Consider the following 20,290-nt stretch of genomic DNA (forward strand, 5'->3'; position numbering starts at 1 on the left):
TGTAATGTAAACCATGGTGACTATAGTCAGTAATACTCTACTGCATATCTGAAAGTTGTCAGGAGAGTAGATCCTAAAAGTTCTCATCACAAGAAAAAAAAACTTTACAATGACAATGTATGGTGACGAATATTAACTAGATTTATTGTGGTGATCATTTCACAATATATACAAATATTGAATCATTAGGTTGTACACATGAAACTAATATTTTTTAAAACACACACACACATACAATAAACCAAGATCTAAAGCCACAAAGGTATAAATAAAGCCTAACTGAAACAGTGTCACCAGCTTAGCTAGGGAAAAAACTAGCAAACCATGTAGCATGTGTCAATCTTCCAAACAAGACATAAATTATGCAGGTCCATTTTCACCTAGGATGCAACTTTCTCATGCAAGTGGAACTACTTTTAGGAAATAATCAAGACCCCACTTAATCTTATAAATGTTTTAAGTCAGATCATAAAGAAATGAACCCTTTAGATGTCTCATGTAATAGCAGTACTATACCATCTTTTCACTACCTTTGGGCTACAATTTCTCTAAAGTTTCTAGAAAGTTCTGAATAAATTACTTAACCACATTTAGGTTAATGTATGTCAGCTTTGGGACTTCCCTGGTGACGCAGTGGTTAAGAATCTGCCTGCCAATGCAGGGACACAGGTTTGAGCCCTGGTCCGAGAAAATCCCACATGCCACGGAGCAACTAAGCCTGTGTGCCACAACTACTGAGCCTGTGCTCAGAGCCCATGAGCCACAACTACTGAGCTCACATGCCACAACTACTGAAGCCTGCACGCCTAGAGCCTGTGCTCCACAATAAGAGAAGCCAACGCAATGAAAAGCTCGAGCACCACAATGACGAGTAGCCCCCACTCGCTGCAACTACAGAAAGCCTGCACACAGCAATGAAGACCCAATGCAGCCAAAAATAAATGAATGAATGAATAAATAAATAAATGAATATGTCAGCTTTGAGGACATACAGCAATTTGCTGTGTTAAATGGTAGAAAATACTTATTACTATGGAAAAATAAAACAAGATTAGTTATTCAAATAACTAATAGGGGCTTGGCAAACAATGTCTAGTGAAGGTCAGGTTGCTAGGAAAACAAAGGCACTAGTAACAAGCAATGCTGAAGCCTGGTGGGGATAAGAGGGACTGCTGATTCTTAACAAAGATCAAAATAAGCACTGAAACAGATGAAACATCCAAAATGCACTTCCTGTTTTTGAACACCAGCATGAACTTCTTTAAATGTTTGGGTCAAAAGACGTTAGGAATACAATAAAATATATGCATTATTTTCTATGCACATCCTTCTTGATTGTGCAAATCATTTAATGCTATAGATACCTAGAGATAAACTCCATGAAAATTTAATTTGCATTGCTCTGTTAATTCATTTGCCCCCTAGGTGAAACTGTCTGTTATTTAAGCCACTCGATAACTTCATATGGTTTTTTTCCCCTAAATTTTCTAGGTTTTTTTTTTACAGGTGAACAAACTGATGCCACTGGATAGTTATAAGCAAAGGTAAGCAATGGGAGGAAACGGGCAATGCTCCATAAAACCTTTCAATTCCGCAATCCCAATCCTAAAGTCCTCATTTTTTTTTTTTTAATATATTTATTTATTTTTGGCTGTGTTGGGTCTTCACTGGGCGGGCTTTCTCTAATTGTGGCAAGCGGGGGCTACTCTTCGTTGCGGTGCGTGGGCTTCTCATTGCGGTGGCTTCTCTTGTTGCGGAGCACGGGCTCTAGGCACGTGGGCTCAGTAGTTGTGGCTTGCGGGCTCTAGAGCACAGGCTCAGTAGTTGTGGCGTACGGCTTAGTTGCTCCGCGGCACATGGGATCTTCCCGAACCAGGGCTTGAACCCATGTCCCCTGCATTGGCAGGCGGATTCTCAACCTCTGCGCCACAAGGGAAGCCCCCTCATTTTTTTTTCCCCCAAGGATTAAGCAGTCTTGAGGAAATCTGCCCGAAGAACATTCAGGAGGAGGCAACCAATAGATAAAAGCACACAGGCTAAAAATAATAAGGGATTAAAAAACCAAATACACACAGGATTCTGGTGAAACTCCAATCTAAAAGTTTATACATAATATCAGTCTTAATCAAACTTACCTTTTTCTTGACAAGAGACAGTAATATTAGTTAGGACTCTCACTCCATGAGCTGCAATGCCCCTGTTATTATGGTAACAGCACTCTTGGGCTAATTTGACTAAATCAGAGGATCTAGGGGAAGAACCCACATTTCCTAAACAAGAAGAGAAAAGTAGTACAGATTTAATTCATTCATAGAGTTCAAAAGCAGTTCATTTTATAGGTTCATTTTTATCATTTTCAAGAGAAAATCTCTAACAATAAATTTCAACAAAATTTTCTGCCTCTACCCCATGATCAATATACATCACCACTTCTTTTTCTCCTGTCAAGGTACCTAGAATAAGTATATGCTAATAGTTTTGTAATGATTAAAATCTAAAATCAATATACTTTCCCACAAAAATATTAATAAAAACTGACTAAAGAATACAGCAAAAGCCAAAACAACTATAGATTGTATCTTGGGCATTCAAATAGTCTCTCATTAAAATGGAGTCATTACAAGTCTTCTTGTCAAATAAAACCTTACATTCAAGAGAGGAGAGAAACAAAAGTTTTAAGTTTGCTGTTCCCACTTCAATTGCTGGCACAGTTATACTGCAAAAGGTTTATATAAGAATTTATTATTTTAGAGCTAGAAAGGACCTGGGGATCATCTGATTCAACAACCTATTTTTACAGAAGAAACTGAAGCCTAAAGATTTTAAGCATCTTGCCATGGAGGTCATAAGACCTGTTAGTTATGCATTGGCCTTGTGCTTTACATGTTAAGTTCTATCCTATAGTTGCAGTAACTTTTAAAAGTCACACCTGAAATTCTGTAACATAAGGTTTATGTCGTGAATGTTTTTATTTATAGTAGAGAAGCTCTCAGTTATAAGTGAGTGAGCTTCAGGAATAATCAGGAGATTAAAGCTCATTCAACTTCTCAGCGGGGTCTCTCATTCCTGTCTTCCTTTCCCCTGCTGATTTTTCCATGATTCCTATCAACTGCAATCTTTTACACTAAGGGTGATCATATTTTGTGATGTTTGAAAAGGACACTATCATAAATAACAACAGGCATAAACCAAGACTATCTCAGGCAGTGTGGGACATATGGTCACCTTATTGATATCCAGCTTGACATAAAAGTACTAGCTTAGGTAAAACCTCAGTGCTTTTTAAATAGGCAAAACATTTGAAAGATGAACCTATGAGTTCTCTTTACAAAACCATGGAAATTGTAATTTCCTCCATTCTTTTTCTTGCCCACGTGATACGGACAATGCAGACTCATCTATAAATTTACAAACATGTTTTGGAACTTACTTTTTTCCTTTTTTTTCTCATCAAGATATTATAGAAAACTTGGGGAAAAACCCAAAGAAAAAAACAAAAATCATCCCCAAACCCACAAACCAGCATGACCTTATTATTAACTTTCGGGAATACTTTAAAACATCTTTTTCCCCCATGCACACCAATACAATTTAAAAATTCATATATAATCAGAATAAGTAGATACTTCCAATTTCTACCTTTAAAATATAATATTTGTGAGCATTTTTCTATGTCAATTGTTTTTGGAATAAAATTATTATTTTCAATTTTTTTACTTAGAAACAATTTACTAAGATAAATTCACAGGGTTCAAAAGGTTCAACCAATAGCAGAAAAAGGTAGAAAGTTAGTAAGAGAAAAGTCTTCCTCATCCACTTAATGTTATATTTCTTGTGCATCATTCCAAGACTATAAAACAACAAAAAACTTTAGCCTTAAGTCTGTTATGTAAGCAAGCTCCTCACAGGGCATTAACAAACGCATTTTGGAGTTAAATCATATTAAACAGGCAACTAGGAAAGCATTATTGAACTGGGGTAAAGTTTTATTTTAATCATTTTCCAGAAGGATAACATATGCCTAAAAGGAAGCACATGACATTTGCTTTTAAAATTCACCACCGCTTGGCCTTTGAAATACACTTAAATCCAAAGGGCATTTTAAGTCAGAGACATACAAAAGCAAACCAGCCATTTTAAGCACCCTAAAAAATATTGTTTCATCCACATATAATGCAAAAAAGGGCAAACTGAGAAAAACTATAGCCTTGAGTTAAGATCAAATTTATTATCTTAGGAATTAGTTAAGAAATCATTTTCAAAGAAATTCCTAACATACAACCATATGAAATTGAAACCTTTCCTGATTTAAAGCTTTACAGAGGAAACGACTTGAAATATCAACATGAATAAAGGATTAGCATGTCATCCATATATTATCTCCTTTCTTCTCTTTACCTGAAGCTATGCTGAAGTAATGTTTGACGGCGATGGTCCCTGACAGCGTGGAAAGAACAGACAACATTCCAAGTTTCAAGCTGTCATAAGGAGTCTGGAGGGCACATTCACAGAGTGCCTGAAATGCAGAAGAGAAAGGAATACAGAAGTTAAAACATCAGTATACCTTAAAACTGTCTACTCGTTTTAAATTTTCTAGCTTTTTAGAAAAATTATATCTTTTTTTCCATGATAAAAAACTTCAAACTGCCACAGCCAAGAGGAACCTTAGGAGACACATTAGCTAAATATAACGTTGTATCCTACATGGGATCTGAACAAAAAAAAGACACTGGGTAAAAACTAAAGAAATCAGAACGGAGTATGAGCTTTGGTTAATAATAATAATGTACCAATATAGGTTCACTGAGTGTAACAAATATACCATACTCATGTAAAATATCAATAATTGGGGAAACTGGATGTGGGTATGTGGGAGTCCTCTGTACTACAGTCTCCATTTTTCTGTAGATCTATACCTGTTCTAAAAAATAAAGTTTATTAAAAAAAAAGTCATCATGAATGACTTTATTAAGATCACTATGAATTATGCCCTATTTAGTCCTCACAAGCAGAACCTCCAATATATTTTGCTTACGCGACAGATATTAGTTCATATGTATATATGTGTGTGTGTGTGTGTGTGTGTGTGTATATATATATATATATATATATATATTTTTTTTTTTAAATAGTAGAGAGTGTAGCATTCTATCTAGCTAATAAGTAAGTGAGCTATCTATCTATCCTCCTCCATTTCAGGTCATTTACTCTACTCTTTTTTTTTTTTTTTTTTTACTCTACTCTTGACTTAAGGTGATCTAAAGTATTACCAAAATCAAGATGCTAGTTTTTTTTTTCACTGTAGTTAACCTTGAATATGTGTTCCTAGTACAGTGCGTCTTGGCTCATCCTGTATAGTTACTCTTAGGACTCTATAACATTACTGCATGTAATGTAAATGGTCAAATAACTGTCCTGTTAAATTAAACCAACTTCCATTCTCTCACAAAGACAAAGTTTCAGAAAATGAGCAAAATTGAAAGACTAGGGGAACAATTAAAAATAAAATTTCAGGGACTTCCCTGGCGGTCCAGTGGTTAAGACTCTGCGCTTCCACTGCAGGGGGTGTGGGACTGATCCCTGGTTGGGGAACTAAGATCCGCAGGCTGCACGGCGTGGCCAAAAAAATAAGAAATTTTAAAAAAAAAGAAAGAAAACATTCTTCAATAAAATAAAATTTCGGAAAGGGTTAAACAATAAATTTAATATGACCCCAATAAAAATATCAACAGAATCTTGGGGGGAGGGGAGAACTTAGATAACCTGTTTACAAATCAGAAAATATGCAGAAAATTCTGACAAAGTATAAGGACAAACAAAACAAGCCTTACCAAATATTAAAATATAATCTATAGTAATAAGATAAGTTTTTCCTACTTGTGGACAGAAATCAAAAGAGAACTGGTCCCAGAAATAGATTCAAATACACACAGAATTTAATATATGATAATGGCATTTCAAATCAGAGACTATTCAATACACAGTTCAAGGGCAACTGGCCAGTCATCTGAATAAAATAAAACTTGATTCTTGTTTCCTTTTTATGGCAAATAAAAAACAAAACTGTAAAAAGCACTAAGATTTAACATGGGAAAAGAAAAAGTGAAAAGATAAGTGCCAAAATTGGGGAAAAAAATTTATATCATGTAAGATCAACAAAGGCCCAATAATCTTAATATATAAAAAGTTCTTAGTAATAAATAGGCAAGCAGCCCAAAAGAAAAATCAGTAGTTCACAGAATTTATATAAATGTTTTTAAAATATAAGATGTTTTAAACCTCACTGATAATTTGAAAAATTTAAATTAAAATGAGTTGCTTTCACCAATCTGATTGGCCAAGATTAAAGTTTAATAATACATAACACTGAAAACAGCATGGGGGAAATAGGCACTCACACACTGCTGATAGAAAGCTAAAAGGGTGTAAATCTCATTGATGGGTAATTGGCAAGATAAAAAATTTTATATATATATATCACTGAGCCCCCAAATTCCTCTTTTAGAAATTTATGTTCACAAAGGCAACTTTTTTTAACAAACTCGTCAATGGAGCAATGTAAATGGCAACAACAAAAATACTGGAAACAACTCTAACGTCCATCAGTGGGGGACTGGGAATAAAGAGACAGTACCACACAGCTGGTAAAAGAATGAAGTAGATTTATGTGCTAATATGAGATGTTCCCCAAGATGCATTCTTTTTTTTTTTAATTTATTGTATTTTTGGCTGCGTTGGGTCTTCATTGCTGTGTGCAGGCTCTTCTCTCGTTGCAGTGAGCGGGGGCCACTCTTCATTGCGGTGCGCGGGCTTCTCATTCTGGCAGCTTCTCTTGTTGTGGAGCATGGGCTCTAGGCGCATGAGCCTCAGCAGCTGTGGCACTCGGGTTCAGTAGTTGTGGCTTGCGGGCTCTAGAGCGCAGGCTCAGCAGTTGTGGCGCTCGGGCCTAGTTGCTCCGTGGCATGTGGGATCCTCCGGGACCAGGGCTCAAACCCGTGTCCCCTGAAATGGCAGGTGGGTTCTTAACCACTGCGCCACCAGGGAAGCCCCCCCCAGATGCATTCTTAAGTGACAAAAAGTTCTTAACATGCATAGAGTATATTTGCATTTGTACAGAAAAAAGATGGGACATACACATGCTTGTGTGTGGATGAAAAAATTCAGGAAGGATACCTAAGAAACTAGTAATAGTGATCACCTCTACAGAGGAGACCAGAGGGAAGAGATGGAAGACACTTATATTTTGCTCACTGCACACCTATGAACTCTGTTTAATTTTTATCACGTGCATGTATACTTTTTCAACTGAAAGAAAAACTTAGTTAATAACAAAAATAGCAGCAGCAGCAAACATTACTGTGGAAGGCATGGAAATGGACTTGAAACACAAAGTAGTTTTTGGTAATGGAAGGGAAGACAGTCTATGTGATACAAACAAGAACTGGGGCAATAAGGCCAGAATATGAAGTGTTTATTTGCGGTAAGAGGAGATATATCCAAAAGGGATGAAGGCTAAGAGAGAGAAATATTGATTAGGGAAGATTAGGCCAGATTATAGAGGGCCTTGAATGTTAGGCAGAGTAATGTAAACAGGATGAGAAAGGAAAAAGGAAGCCACTGGAGAGGAATAACGTCATCTAAAGTGTTGGGAAGATTATTCTGGCAATGGTAAACAGAACAAGTTAAAGAAAGTTGAGAGGTAAGGAGCCATCCTGTAGCTTATGGCAGTAATCCAAGCAGGTGGTGATTGGTGATGGCCTGAACTAGAACTCAGTGGCAGGAATGGAGAGTATAAATACGAGAGACATTTTGAAGGAGACTGTATATGAGGGAATGAACAAGAAGGATTCAATTATTATTATAAAATTTCAAAACTGATGACCAGAGAATGTTGGTTCCATTTACAAAGACTGAGAATTTATGCGGATAAACTAATTTTTGAGTAACAACAGAAAACAGGAAGAGGTATGAAGTCCAAGAGGAAATATCCACCAGGCATTTGGAATCTGAGATGTCGCAGATTTTTAACTGGAACACTCTCATTAGAATTCTGGCTTTGCCGCTCACCATCGCTGTGATCTGCACCAATTACTGAAATCTTTGAGTCTCAACTTCTTTGTCTGTAAAATGGGGGTAAAGATTTATACAGAATTTATACATCCCTGGAAAAACATATAAAAAATTAGACACTGGTTACCAATGGGTAAAGGAGCTGAGTAGATGGCAGAAAAGTGGGAAATATTTTACTATATAGCCTTTTGTAGCATTTGAATTTTGACACATGAATATATTGGCAAAGAAAGGAAGTGAAGTTTAAAATAAAAGGCGGGCGGTGACATCTATTGTCTGTAAGATTAAACAGCTACTGAGAGTCAAAGCACTTCACAACCTCTGCAAGTTACTATGCTGGAGAGCAACTGAGCTCAGGTAAGAGGACTAGATTGTTAGAGGACGCATGTGCTTATACTAAAGGAAGCCCTCAGATTGGCAGAGAAGAAATGGAAGAAAGAGCTTAGACTGAATTCAACTCAAAGATTCAACTCTGAGGAAAAGGGGGAATGAAGAATCCAGAGAAGGTGCAGTTCAGAGAGTGGGAAGAGTGAGGACAGATAAGGACCGAAGAAGGGGAAGGCTGACAGTGTCCAATGTATCAAAAGAAAAGATGATAAAGGCAGAAAAAGGTTCTGGATTTAGCATTAAGAAGAACACTGGTGATCTTTTAAGTAACTAAGCAAAGTAATAAGGAAACAGACCTATAAACAAGTGTGTTAAAGAAAGAGTAGGGAATGAAGATGTAAAAGCAGATATAGATGTTATTTTTGAAGTTCAAAAGAAAGCTTTTTTACAAAAGAAAAAAAAAGTCATTGCCATTAGGTAATATTACAGTTTTAATTTATTTATTTAAATACATAGGCTACTTCCATTTATCCACTTTTTACTGCCTAAATTGTTCTGCCTTGTACTGTTAGTTTGTACTTGGGAATAAAATTATTAACCAAATAGCCCCATAGGTTATGTCCTGTATTTACACATATTCAAAATTATGTCTTATAAAGTGCTCTATGTATAACAGATATTTAGCCTTTTGGGATAATCAAGAAGGTTGCGACATGTTACATAAGATGATATTAATAATTTTAAAGAAGAAAAGATTTACCATTTAAAAAATTGAACAAAGTGTTAGAAAATCTATAAAATTATCTACAGTGTTATCTTCTCATTTCTGTCACTTTGCACAGTATTGGATATCTAAAATGCTCTCTGTAACTACATATTGGTTTAAAGGTCCATTAATTTAATGTAGTAAGCTTAACGGAGCACATCAAAGTTCCCCAGAAATAGCACATCAGTCATATTTCAACGATGAAATATGGTTCAAGTTTCTGTTTCAAGGATGTTACCTATTACAAAATTGTTCTTACCAGGACCATTTTTCAAAAAGGAAATATCTAACTCTTGAAATGGAGCCCCCTTTCTCACACACCACCACTGTTACTGTCACTGACTATTTGGTCTGAATTTCTCTCTCCAGGCTGGTTTAACTCACTGCTCAACTGAGGCTCTGTCCTGAATTACTGTTTTCTGGGTCAGCTCCTAAATGGGGGCTTCTCCTCTACTCTAGAATGGGACTGGCCACCAGGGATGTGTTCCAGAAAAGCATGGCAAAAAGTTGATAATCTTCAAAATAAAGAAAAATGTCATGTTAAAAGTACTCTGTGAAGGGGATTAAGAGGTACAAACTTTCAGTCATATAAGTCACGGCATATGATGTGCAGCATAAGAAACATGGTGAATAATACTGTAGTAACTCTGTATGAGGACAAATGGTTACTAGATTTATTGTGGTGATCATTTCATAATGTATTTAAATATTGAATCACTAAGTTATACACCTGAAACTAATATAATATTGTATGTCAACCATACTTCCACGAAAAATAAATAAACAAAAGTACTCTGCCAGAGACATAATACCTCTAAATTTTCTATGTCTCCATTGTACTAACTACAAAAAGAAAAAGATTATTAAAAGAGCTAATTCTCATGTTTAACTTGTCATTTCTCCTAGGATCAGGTAAGATATAATCAGAAATCTTCGGAGAGATCAAGTCAAAAATAAAATTACGCCTTTGAGAATACCCAGAACAAATAATCTTTTGCTGTGTAACAGACAGGTTGAATAAATCAACCTCTTCAGATAAGACAATAACACCAGAATAGTGTAAACTATTAATACTGATCAACACAAATGGATATTATAGCAAGACATACAAAAAAAATCCAAAGAGAAATACAAACACATGAAAAAATATTTTTGTTCCTATGAAATTATTTGTTTTTGACTACCTTAACAATAATACGCTATACTTGGGCCTTGATTTAGGCCCTTCCTTCCTTCAGGTTTTTAAGACATTCGGAACGAAAGTATTTCCTTTAAACCTGGAATATCTGATTACAGGTGGAAATTATAATACCTACCAACACACCCGTAAAAATAGCAATAGAATGCACACAATTTGCAACTGGAATACCAAAACTCAAAAATCAATCAGCAGTGATAAGACTGGCTGAGAGGAAGAAAGGAAAGAATGAAGAAAGAAAAGAAGGAGGGAGGAAAACCTTGAATAAAAATAATTACTCTTGGTGACAGAGTAAAATTTAAATTTGAAATCAACAAGCTATTACCTTGTAAAGGTTAAATCATTAGAACTGTTTTCTTCTGCTCTATTTCAATATTTTCAAAAATACACCCAGGCTTTGAAAAAATGATTATTTGACCACATCCATTTAATTAAAATCAATATGCTCAGATTTCAGGCACAGTGGGAAAAAATTCTTTGTGGGAAAGACAAATATTTAATAACATGTATTTTCGATTAAAAAGAACTAAAGAAAAAAGCCACAAGAAAGATAAAGATAAATCAGAACAAAAAACTTCAGGGAAGATGTGGTATATTGAAGAAATACTCGTAAGCTGTGAAATCAACAAAACAGTTAACACTTAAGTAACCATTAATGTGGTTGTGAAGTTCAATGCAAATATTATAAAAAAGATTTCACACGATAACTGCGTAGTATAAAAAAAGTAACTTGTAATTAAATTTCAGATTATTTTAACAACATACAGGGGGAGGAGGGAATGAAGGGGAGTAGAAAAGAGGAGAATTTAAGCCTGCTAAAATTTGCAATATTTCAACCACCATACTTTTCATTCTTAATAGAGATACACAAGTTCTTATATTAATATATAAAATATAGAGGTAGGTAAAGTAAGAATAATGCTTAATTACCATGCTAAAATCTTTTTAGTTCACTAGAGAATAAAGGAACAGTGAAAACTTGATCAAAATAACAAAGTAATGAAACAAAGGAAACAAAAAAGGACACATTGTAAACAGTCTAAAATAAGACTGTTTATAAAAGTACAAAAACTCAGTTACATCGATAAATGTAAATAAATTACACTACTAAAAAAGACTCAGATTAAGTCTAAAGAGGTAAATCTAATTATATGCTATTTATAAGAATCAAACCTAAATGACAGAGAAAGGTTGAGGATAACAAAATTGGCAAAGACCTGATAGATATGTGGAAAGAAAAATAAACAAGAGGCAATATTAATATTACATAAAGAACTTGAGGCCAAAACAGCTTTAAATAGGAGAGAGGATTCTTTTACACTAATAAAAGTTCTATCTGTGGAACAAGATAGCATTAAGATTTTTAAATTAAAATGGTTACATATAAATTGGCATGAGAAGCTAATGAATATCAAAACTTCACAGATCAAAAAGAGAAACTAATTTAAGATATAGTATACTTGAGTAGTATCAATAAGATTTCATACAGTTTAATACTGAAATATATATTAACACATATATATATTATATATTTATCTGTATTACTTAATATATATATTACATTATATAGAAAATATACCGTCTTTTCAAATTCTACGAACTGTTTACAAAAAATGATCCTACACTGCGCCACAAGGAAACCTTAAAATTAGGAATAACAAAAGGTTAGCAACAACAAAAATTCCATCTACAAATATAAAAACCTTATCACGTCAAAAACAGAAACTTCCAGTTATAAGAAAAATAAGTACTAGGGATGTAATGCACAACATGATGACTGTAGTTAACACGCTGTATGACATATAGGAAAATTGTTACAGTAAATCTTAAGAGTTCTCATCATAAGCAAAAAAAATTTTTTTCGTGTTCTTCTTTTTATCTATGTGAGATGATGGATGCTAACTAAACAGTGTTAATCATTTCATAATATCTGTAAGTCAAACCATTATGCTTAAACTTATATATGTGATGTATGTCAGTTACATCTTAATAAATGGGATAAAAGAAGAATAAGAAAAAAGGGGATAAAAATATTATTTAAACTAATTCCATGGTCAAAGAGGAAATCAAAACTGCTCTCATGGAAACTAAAAGAACAAAATCATTTACAATACAGTCGCCCCTCAGTATCCGCAGGGGTTCCAGGACCCCCCACTCCTGGCTGCAGATACCAAAATCTACAGATGCTCAAATACTACTAGTGTAGTATTTGCATATAAATTGCATATGCACATCCTCCCACATACTTTAAATCATCTCTAGATTACTTATAATACCTAACACAATGTAAATGCTATGTAAATAATTGCTGGCAGGTGGCAAATTCAAGTTTTGCTTTTTGGGACTTCCTGGGATTTTTTTTGGAATACTTCTTTGAGTCATTGGTGGTTGGCTGAATCAGCAGATGTGATACAAAGGGATGATTCTGCAACCAAAAACCATGAAACACCTAGGAATATCTCACAGAATATGCGCAAAATTTGTATGCTGAAAACTAAAAACCACTGATGAGAAATTGAGGAAGATCTAAATAAATGGAGAGATACGCCATGTTCATAGATTAGAAAACTCAATACTATTAAGATGTCAATTCTTTCCAAATTGATCTATAGATGCAAATACCAATCAAAATCCTAGCAGACTTTTTTGTAGAAACTGACAAATTGGTTTGAAATTTTGTATGGAAAGGAAAAGGACCTAGAACATCCAAAATAAATACAAAGGTAGAGGACTCACACTACCTGATGCCAAGACTTACAGAATTCCAAGCTACAGAAATCAAAATTGTGTGCTATTGGCTTAAGAACAGATACACGGACCAAAGGAACAGAACAGAATCCAGAAATAGACCTATATAGATAAGGTCAACTCATTTTCAACAAAGATGCTAAGGTAATTCACAGAGAAAGGATAGTCTTTTTAACAAATGGTGCTGGAACACCTGGCTATCCAAACACACCTCCATTCTTACCTTGCACCATATACAACAGTCAACTCAAAATGGATTACATAGAGCTAAATATAAAAGTTAAAACTATAAAACTTCTAGAAGAAAATATATGAGAAAATCTTTGAGACTTTGGGTTAGATAAAGACTTTCTAGATAGGGGCTTCCCTGGTGGCACAGTGGTTGAGAGTCCACCTGCTGACGCAGGGGACACGGGTTCGTGCCCCGGTCCGGGAAGATCCCACATGCTGCAGAGCGGCTAGGCCCGTGGGCCATGGCCACTGAGCCTGTGTGTCCGGAGCCTCTTGCTCCGCAACGGGAGAGGCCACAACAGTGAGAGGCCCGTGTACCGCAAAAAACAAAACAAAACAAAACAAAACTTCCTAGACAAAAAACAAAAATACAACCCCAAAAGGAAAAAAAAAATTGATAAACTATATTTCATCGAAACAAAAAAACTTCTGTTCTTCAAAAGATACTGTATTCAAGGCACATACTGGCAGAAAATATCTGCAAAATACACATCTGATAAAAGTATTTGTATCTGGAATATATAAGGAGCTCAGTAACAAGAAGAAAACCTAAAAAAAAAAAAGCAGCATAAAAGATTAGAGCAGGCATTTCACTAAAGAAGAGATCTGGATGACAAGCCTATACGATGCTGGTGGATACCACTACACAACTATTCAAAAGACTAAAATTACAAAGCCATACAATAAAAAGTGCTAGCAAGGATAAAGAACTACAACTCATACATTGCCGCTGAGTATGTAAAATGGTACAGCCGTTATAGAAAACAGTTTGGCAGTTTCTTACAAAGTTAAACATACATTTACCACACAACCCAACAATTCTACTCCTAGGTTTTTACCCAAGAAATGTCCTACAAAGATCTGTACAATAAAAGCTTTATTTATAATAGAAAAAAACACACAAAAAACTGGAAACAATTCAAATGTCCATGAAGCTGTCAACGGATAAATGAACTATGGTCCATATACTGGGATACTACTCAGCAGTAAAATGGAACAAACTACTGCTTCATGTAACAACATGGATGAATTATGCTAAGCATTATGTTAAGCAAAAGAAGCCATACCCAAAAGGCTACATATTGTATGCTTCCATTTATATTTTGGAAAGGCAAAATTATAGGGATAGAAATCAGTTCAGTACTAGTCAGGGGTTAGGGGAAAGACTGACTAGAGGGGCCTGAAGGAACTCTGGAGTGATTTGAAAATGTTCTATATCACAATTGTGGTGGTAGTTACACAACTGTATACATCTATTAAAATTTGAACTGCGTATCTAGAACTGTGTACCTAGAAAAGTTTCTGTAAATAAATTATACCACAAAATCTGACTTAAAAAGTGCATTTCAGGGACTTCCCTGGTGGCACAGTGGTTAAGAATCCTCCTGCCAATGCAGGAGACATGGGTTCAAGCCCTGGCTGGGAAGATCCCATATGCCGCGGAGCAACTAAGCCCGTGTGCCACAACTACTGAGCCTGCGCTCTAGAGCCCGCGAGCCACAACTACTGAGCCCATGTGCTGCAACTACTGAAGCCCACGCACCTAGAGCCCGTGCTCCGCAACAAGAGAAGCCACCGCAATGAGAAGCCCCCGCACTGCAACGAAGAGTAGCCCCCGCTCGCCGCAACTAGAGAAAGTCCACGCACAGCAACGAAGACCCAACACAGCCAAAAAATAAATAAATTTATTAAAAAGAAAAAGTGCATTTCAAATTAATGGCAATGGGAACACTGAAAGTTGTAATTTATGGAATGTGGCCAACCTGCACTAAGAGGAAAATTAATAGCCTTAAGTGCTTTCATTATTAAACAGAAGAATAAAAATAAATGTACCAACCACTTGAAAGGCACAAGAAAGCCATGCTTCTGGCAAGAAAAGGGGAACATAAACACAACAGTAAGAATAAAATAAAGATAAAATTTTAAACACAGAGATACTAAAAATTATAAAGGTTCTTTATACTGATACTCATGAATCTGCAAAATAAATTAAATGGAAAACAAATTATCAAAACTGATTCAAGAGGTAGAAAACTTTGATAGGGCAATAACCATGTAAGTAATTAGAAATATTCTCAAAACTCTATCCCTGGAAGAAGTTCCAGGTTCAGATGGACTTATGGCACTTTTAAAGCTATACCCTCAGAAGACAGAAAATTCTTATGTCATAGCTCTTAACCATTTCAGAGCATGGCAAGGGTAACTATTTACACTGCATTTACATTTTATTTATAACTACTTACATAATATTTACATTGTATTAGGTATTGTAAGTAATCTAAAGATGATTTAAAGTATATAGGAGGATATACATAGGTTATATGCAAAAACTACTATTTTATACAAGGAACTTGAGCATCTGAGGATTTTGGTATTCAGCAGGGGGTACTGGAACCAAGCCCCCAAAGATGTCAAGGGACAACTGTATATCAATTAAAGGAAAAAAACATGCAACCACATGAATGAGTCTCATCAGTATAATGTTGAGCAAAAGAAGTAAAAACAAACAAAACTAAATATTTTTAGGGAGGCATATATATAGATGGTAAAACTATAAAGAGCAAAGAAATGATTATCACAAAGGTCAAAACAGTGGTTTCCATTGGGTGGGTATTAAGGCTCTGATCAGGGAGAATGATGTGAGAGAAGGAAGCAGGGTTCTGTGATTTTGCAGTGTTCTCTTTCTAGCTGGATGGTGGTTACATGGGTTTTGATTTACAATTATTATTTAAACTATTAAATATACACTGTACATACTTTTTTGTATGTGTGATTTATCTCAAAATAAGGAAAGAAATGAGATAGAATAATACAGTGCTCTCACTTGGTTTGGTTCCCTAAAATGACTGAGCACATTCTCTTCTTGGATAATATGTTTAGTAGAAAAAAACACAAGAGGACAGAGCTCTCTTAATTCTTAATTAAGTCCTCTTAAGAAGCTCTCTTAAGCATATTAAGTCTCTCTGAACCCTAATTTGCTCATCTATTAAGTGCAAATACTAATTACTGTCCTTATGTCTTGGGGTATTTGTGACTATCAATCATAATATACCAAAACATGTTTAGAAAATTGCAAACAAACAAAAAAACACAGCAGCTCAGTTTTCATAATCTGAAATTCAAAGGTTTTTGTTACACTGTAGCTATGATCATACCAAGAGATAATAAAATCCATGAAAGTAAGATTTATTTCTGACAATTTTCCATTTCACTTTAAGCAGCATTTTTTTAAAAGTGGTGCATCTGTCATCAGTAATGGGCAAACAAATAGGGTTCCACTTTGAGAAAAAATTAATATAAAACATTAATTTAACCTAGGAAATGCTATAAAAGATGACACATTAAAAGTCTAGAGATTGAAATCTGTTCTTGTATTTACAAAAGAAAACTTAAGAATGTCTTTTCCTCTGTGTGAAAAGGAGAAATACAGTTCGCTAAGTTCCCCATCCAGTACCTTTCTCTAATAAATACAGTCAGCACCAAAACTGTTCTCCCTAAATTGAGTAAAGGAAACAAGAATAAAATAAACAATTTAAGTGGGCTTCTCAATTAGCCTTGGTGCTGCTATGGGACAATTAAAAAGAAACTGAGAGGCAAGTCTAATTCACTAAAACAAACCTAAACATTAAAGGATGTAAATTTTTCAATAACTAAGTAATATCTTTGAATGGTGACACAGCATAACTAGACTTATCATGGTGATCATTTTGAAATGTATAGAAAAAGATTACTATGTTGTGTAACAGGAACTAACACAGTGTTGCAGCTCAGTTATACTTCAAAAGCAAGCACACAAACAAACAAACATACAAACAAACTCATAGAAAAAGAGATCAGATTTGTGGTTACCAGAGGCACGGGGTAGTTGGATGAAAGCAGCCAAAAGGCACAAACTTCCAGTTATAAGATAAATAAGTACCAGGAATGTAATGTATAGCATGATAAATATAATTAACACTGTTGTTAGGTTATGTATGAAAGTTGTTAAGAAAGTAAATCCTAAGAGTTCTTATCACACAAAAAAATATTTTTTAAATTCTTTAATTTTGTATCTATGAGATGATGGATGTTCACTAAACTTATTGTGTAATAATTTCATGATGTAAGTCGAATCATTACACTGTATACCTAAAACTTATACAATGCTCTGTCAATTTTATCTCAATAAAACTGGAAAAAAAAGGGAAAAAAAGAAAGAAGTTTTATATATTTACTTTGCCACTTCTAACTTCTGCCACCAATATCAACAATGCTCTTGGAAATTTTTTAGATTGAAACACTTAGAAAAAGACAAAGATAATATTGGGTTGGCCAAAAAGTGCCTTTGGTTTGTAAGTAAAACTAAAAGACACTTTTTTCATTTCCACCAAAAACTTTACTGAACAACATATTCACCCTTTTGTGCCACTACCTTCTGTCATTTTTTAGGCAACTTCATAATTCCATCTTCCCAAAACTTTTTATCTTTTTGAGCAAAGAACTGTTCCAGGTGCCTTTTACAGTCTTCCAGGAAATTGAAATTTTTTCCATTAAGAGAATTTTGTAAAGACCAAAATAAATGGAAATCCGAAGGTGCATTGTCTGGTGAATAAGGCAGATGAATCAGAACTTCCCAGCCAAGCTGTAACAGTTTTCGCCTGGTCATCAAAGAAACATTCTGTCTTGCATTATCCTGATGAAAGATTAGTCTACTGACTAATTCTAGACACTTTTCGTCGAGTGCTACTTTCAGTTGGTCTAATTGGGAGTAGTACTTGTTGCAATTAATCCTTTGGTTTTCCGGAAGGTGCTCATAATAGAGGACTCCCTTCCAATCCCACCATATACACATCACCTTCTCTGGATGAAGACCGGCCTTTGGTGTGGTTGGTGGTGGTTCATTTCGCTTGCCTCACGATCTCTTCCGTTCCACATTATTGTACAGTATCCACTTTTCATCGCCTGTCACAATTTTTTTTTTAACATCTTTATTGTAGTGTAATTGCTTTACAATGTTGTGTTAGTTTCTGCTGTATAACAAAGTGAAATCAGCTATATGTATACACAATTTGTTTTAATAACAGAACGTTTTTGTTACGTTTAAGTAGAGAATTGCATGTGGAAATATAACTTATGTGGAACCCAAACATCAAAGCGATTAACATAACCAAGCTGGTGTAAATGATTTTCAATGCTTGACTGGATATTCTGAGTATGTCAGCTATCTTCTGTGGGGTATAATGTTGATTGTTCTCAATTAATATCTCGATTTGATGGCTATCAACTTCAACTGGGGTATCCAACCGTGGAGCAACGTCCAGCGAGAAATCTCCAGCACAAAACCTCACAAACCATTTTTGACATGTTCAGTTAGTGACAGCACCTTCTCCATACACTGCACAAATCTTTTTTTGCATTTTTACCTTTCTTGAAATAATAAAGCATAATAGGTCAAAAATGTTGCTTTTTTTCTTCCATCTTCAATATTAAAATGGCTACACAAAAATTCACCAATTTTGATAAGTCTTGTATTAAATGTATGCTGATATGACAGCTGTCACATACAATCTAACAAAATTGTTTTGAATGAAGTTAAACACAACTAAGTGCCACTAGAGCCATCTTACAGAAAAAGCCAAACAAACCTTTTGGCCAACCCAATATAAAAATGTAAAGCAAAACAATATGCTCTATTATAATGCTATATTATTTTTCTATATAAAATATTAATGTTCAAAGTTCTGCATACCTGAATGTTTTCCCTACTCCAAGTATGTGGTGTTTTACTGGCAAGTAATTTCAGATCTTGAATAGCAAGTCTCTTCACTGCTTTCCTGGGGTCATTCTTCAAATACTGCAATAGAAGTTGAATCTACAAAAGAAATAAGTCACTCCATGAATGATACTGTCACTGAAATTATCATTAGGGATGCAGTGTAAGTTAGTGAAACTTACATTTGAGACAGGGCTCATTTCAAATTACAGCCCTGTCATTTATTCGCTATGTGCCCATGTTTGGACCTCTTTCTCCTCTTGTATAGAAATATACTATCATTTAACTTGCAAGGTTCCAGCACAAGACCTGGCCTCAAACACTCAATTCTTCCCTTTTTTTTCCCCGCCAACTCTATGCTCTGCCACGTACCCCCACCTCCCCCTCATTTCTCTCAAGGCTCCTAAGAATTAGCACTATGAACAGAGGAAAAAAGCAAGCAAAAGGAAATGAAACCTTCTCTGATCTTTATCAGAGAAAGGGATCTTAATGTTATCAAAACTTATGGGTTACTTATTTTTTATCGTATACTTAATATGCAAGTTTATTGAAAAGGCAGTTAAAGAAAATTGACATTACCTGCTTAGGCGTATCAACCAAGGATGAAGCTGCAAGCAGAGTAAAGGTGTGCAAAGAAACAATCACCATTTTGTTGGAAGGGTAGGATGTGACTAGCTGTTGTAAGAGCTCACGAGCACTGGATGCCAATATTGCATCATGGTGCATGTGCTGCAGGATGGGGATCAACTTCAGCTTCAAGTCGACTGGCGTGGCTAGACCTAGATACAGAAAGAATGCTTAGAGATTTCTGATCATCATCCTGGATAACAGTTCACAGTTAAAAGGTCTGATTCAATTAGCAAAATGACCATTTAAAAACAAATAGTATATGAGTATTATGGTTATAACATTAAAGATAATTATATACTAGAGATAATCAACAAGTTCAATAGTTTTTTTTCAAAAGTATGTATCTTAACATTAAGTTGTGGGTGCTTATTAAACTACATGCTGATAGTAGAAAATGCCCTTAAAAGGCACAGTAGAAAGCAGTCATATTTGCTGCCTGTTTCTTCCCAAAGGATACTAAAAGATATACACATACATGTATACATATACACACGTATATGTACAAACTCAATGGTGATTATTTGATTATATTTACAATTTTAATTATTTCCTTCAATTCTAAGTCAAA

The 20,290-nt window shown here is 34.9% G+C and overlaps 1 protein-coding gene across 2 annotated transcripts in view; it reads right to left on the reverse strand.

Annotated features, from left to right (window-relative positions):
* INTS7 (integrator complex subunit 7) overlaps positions 1-20,290 on the reverse strand; it is a 112,165-nt gene that overhangs the window by 60,744 nt on the left and 31,131 nt on the right. For both annotated transcript variants that reach the window (XM_033438069.2, XM_004275273.4), the window contains 4 exons: positions 19,672-19,871; positions 19,069-19,191; positions 4,399-4,516; positions 2,136-2,270 (listed from right to left, as the gene is read on the reverse strand). In XM_033438069.2, coding sequence (XP_033293960.1) covers positions 2,136-2,270; positions 4,399-4,516; positions 19,069-19,191; positions 19,672-19,871 — 576 coding nt within the window. The remainder of the gene's footprint in view (positions 1-2,135; positions 2,271-4,398; positions 4,517-19,068; positions 19,192-19,671; positions 19,872-20,290) is intronic.

The sequence above is a fragment of the Orcinus orca genome, chromosome 1, assembly GCF_937001465.1.
Source record: "Orcinus orca chromosome 1, mOrcOrc1.1, whole genome shotgun sequence".
In the NCBI taxonomy this organism is placed as follows: Eukaryota; Metazoa; Chordata; class Mammalia; order Artiodactyla; family Delphinidae; genus Orcinus; species Orcinus orca.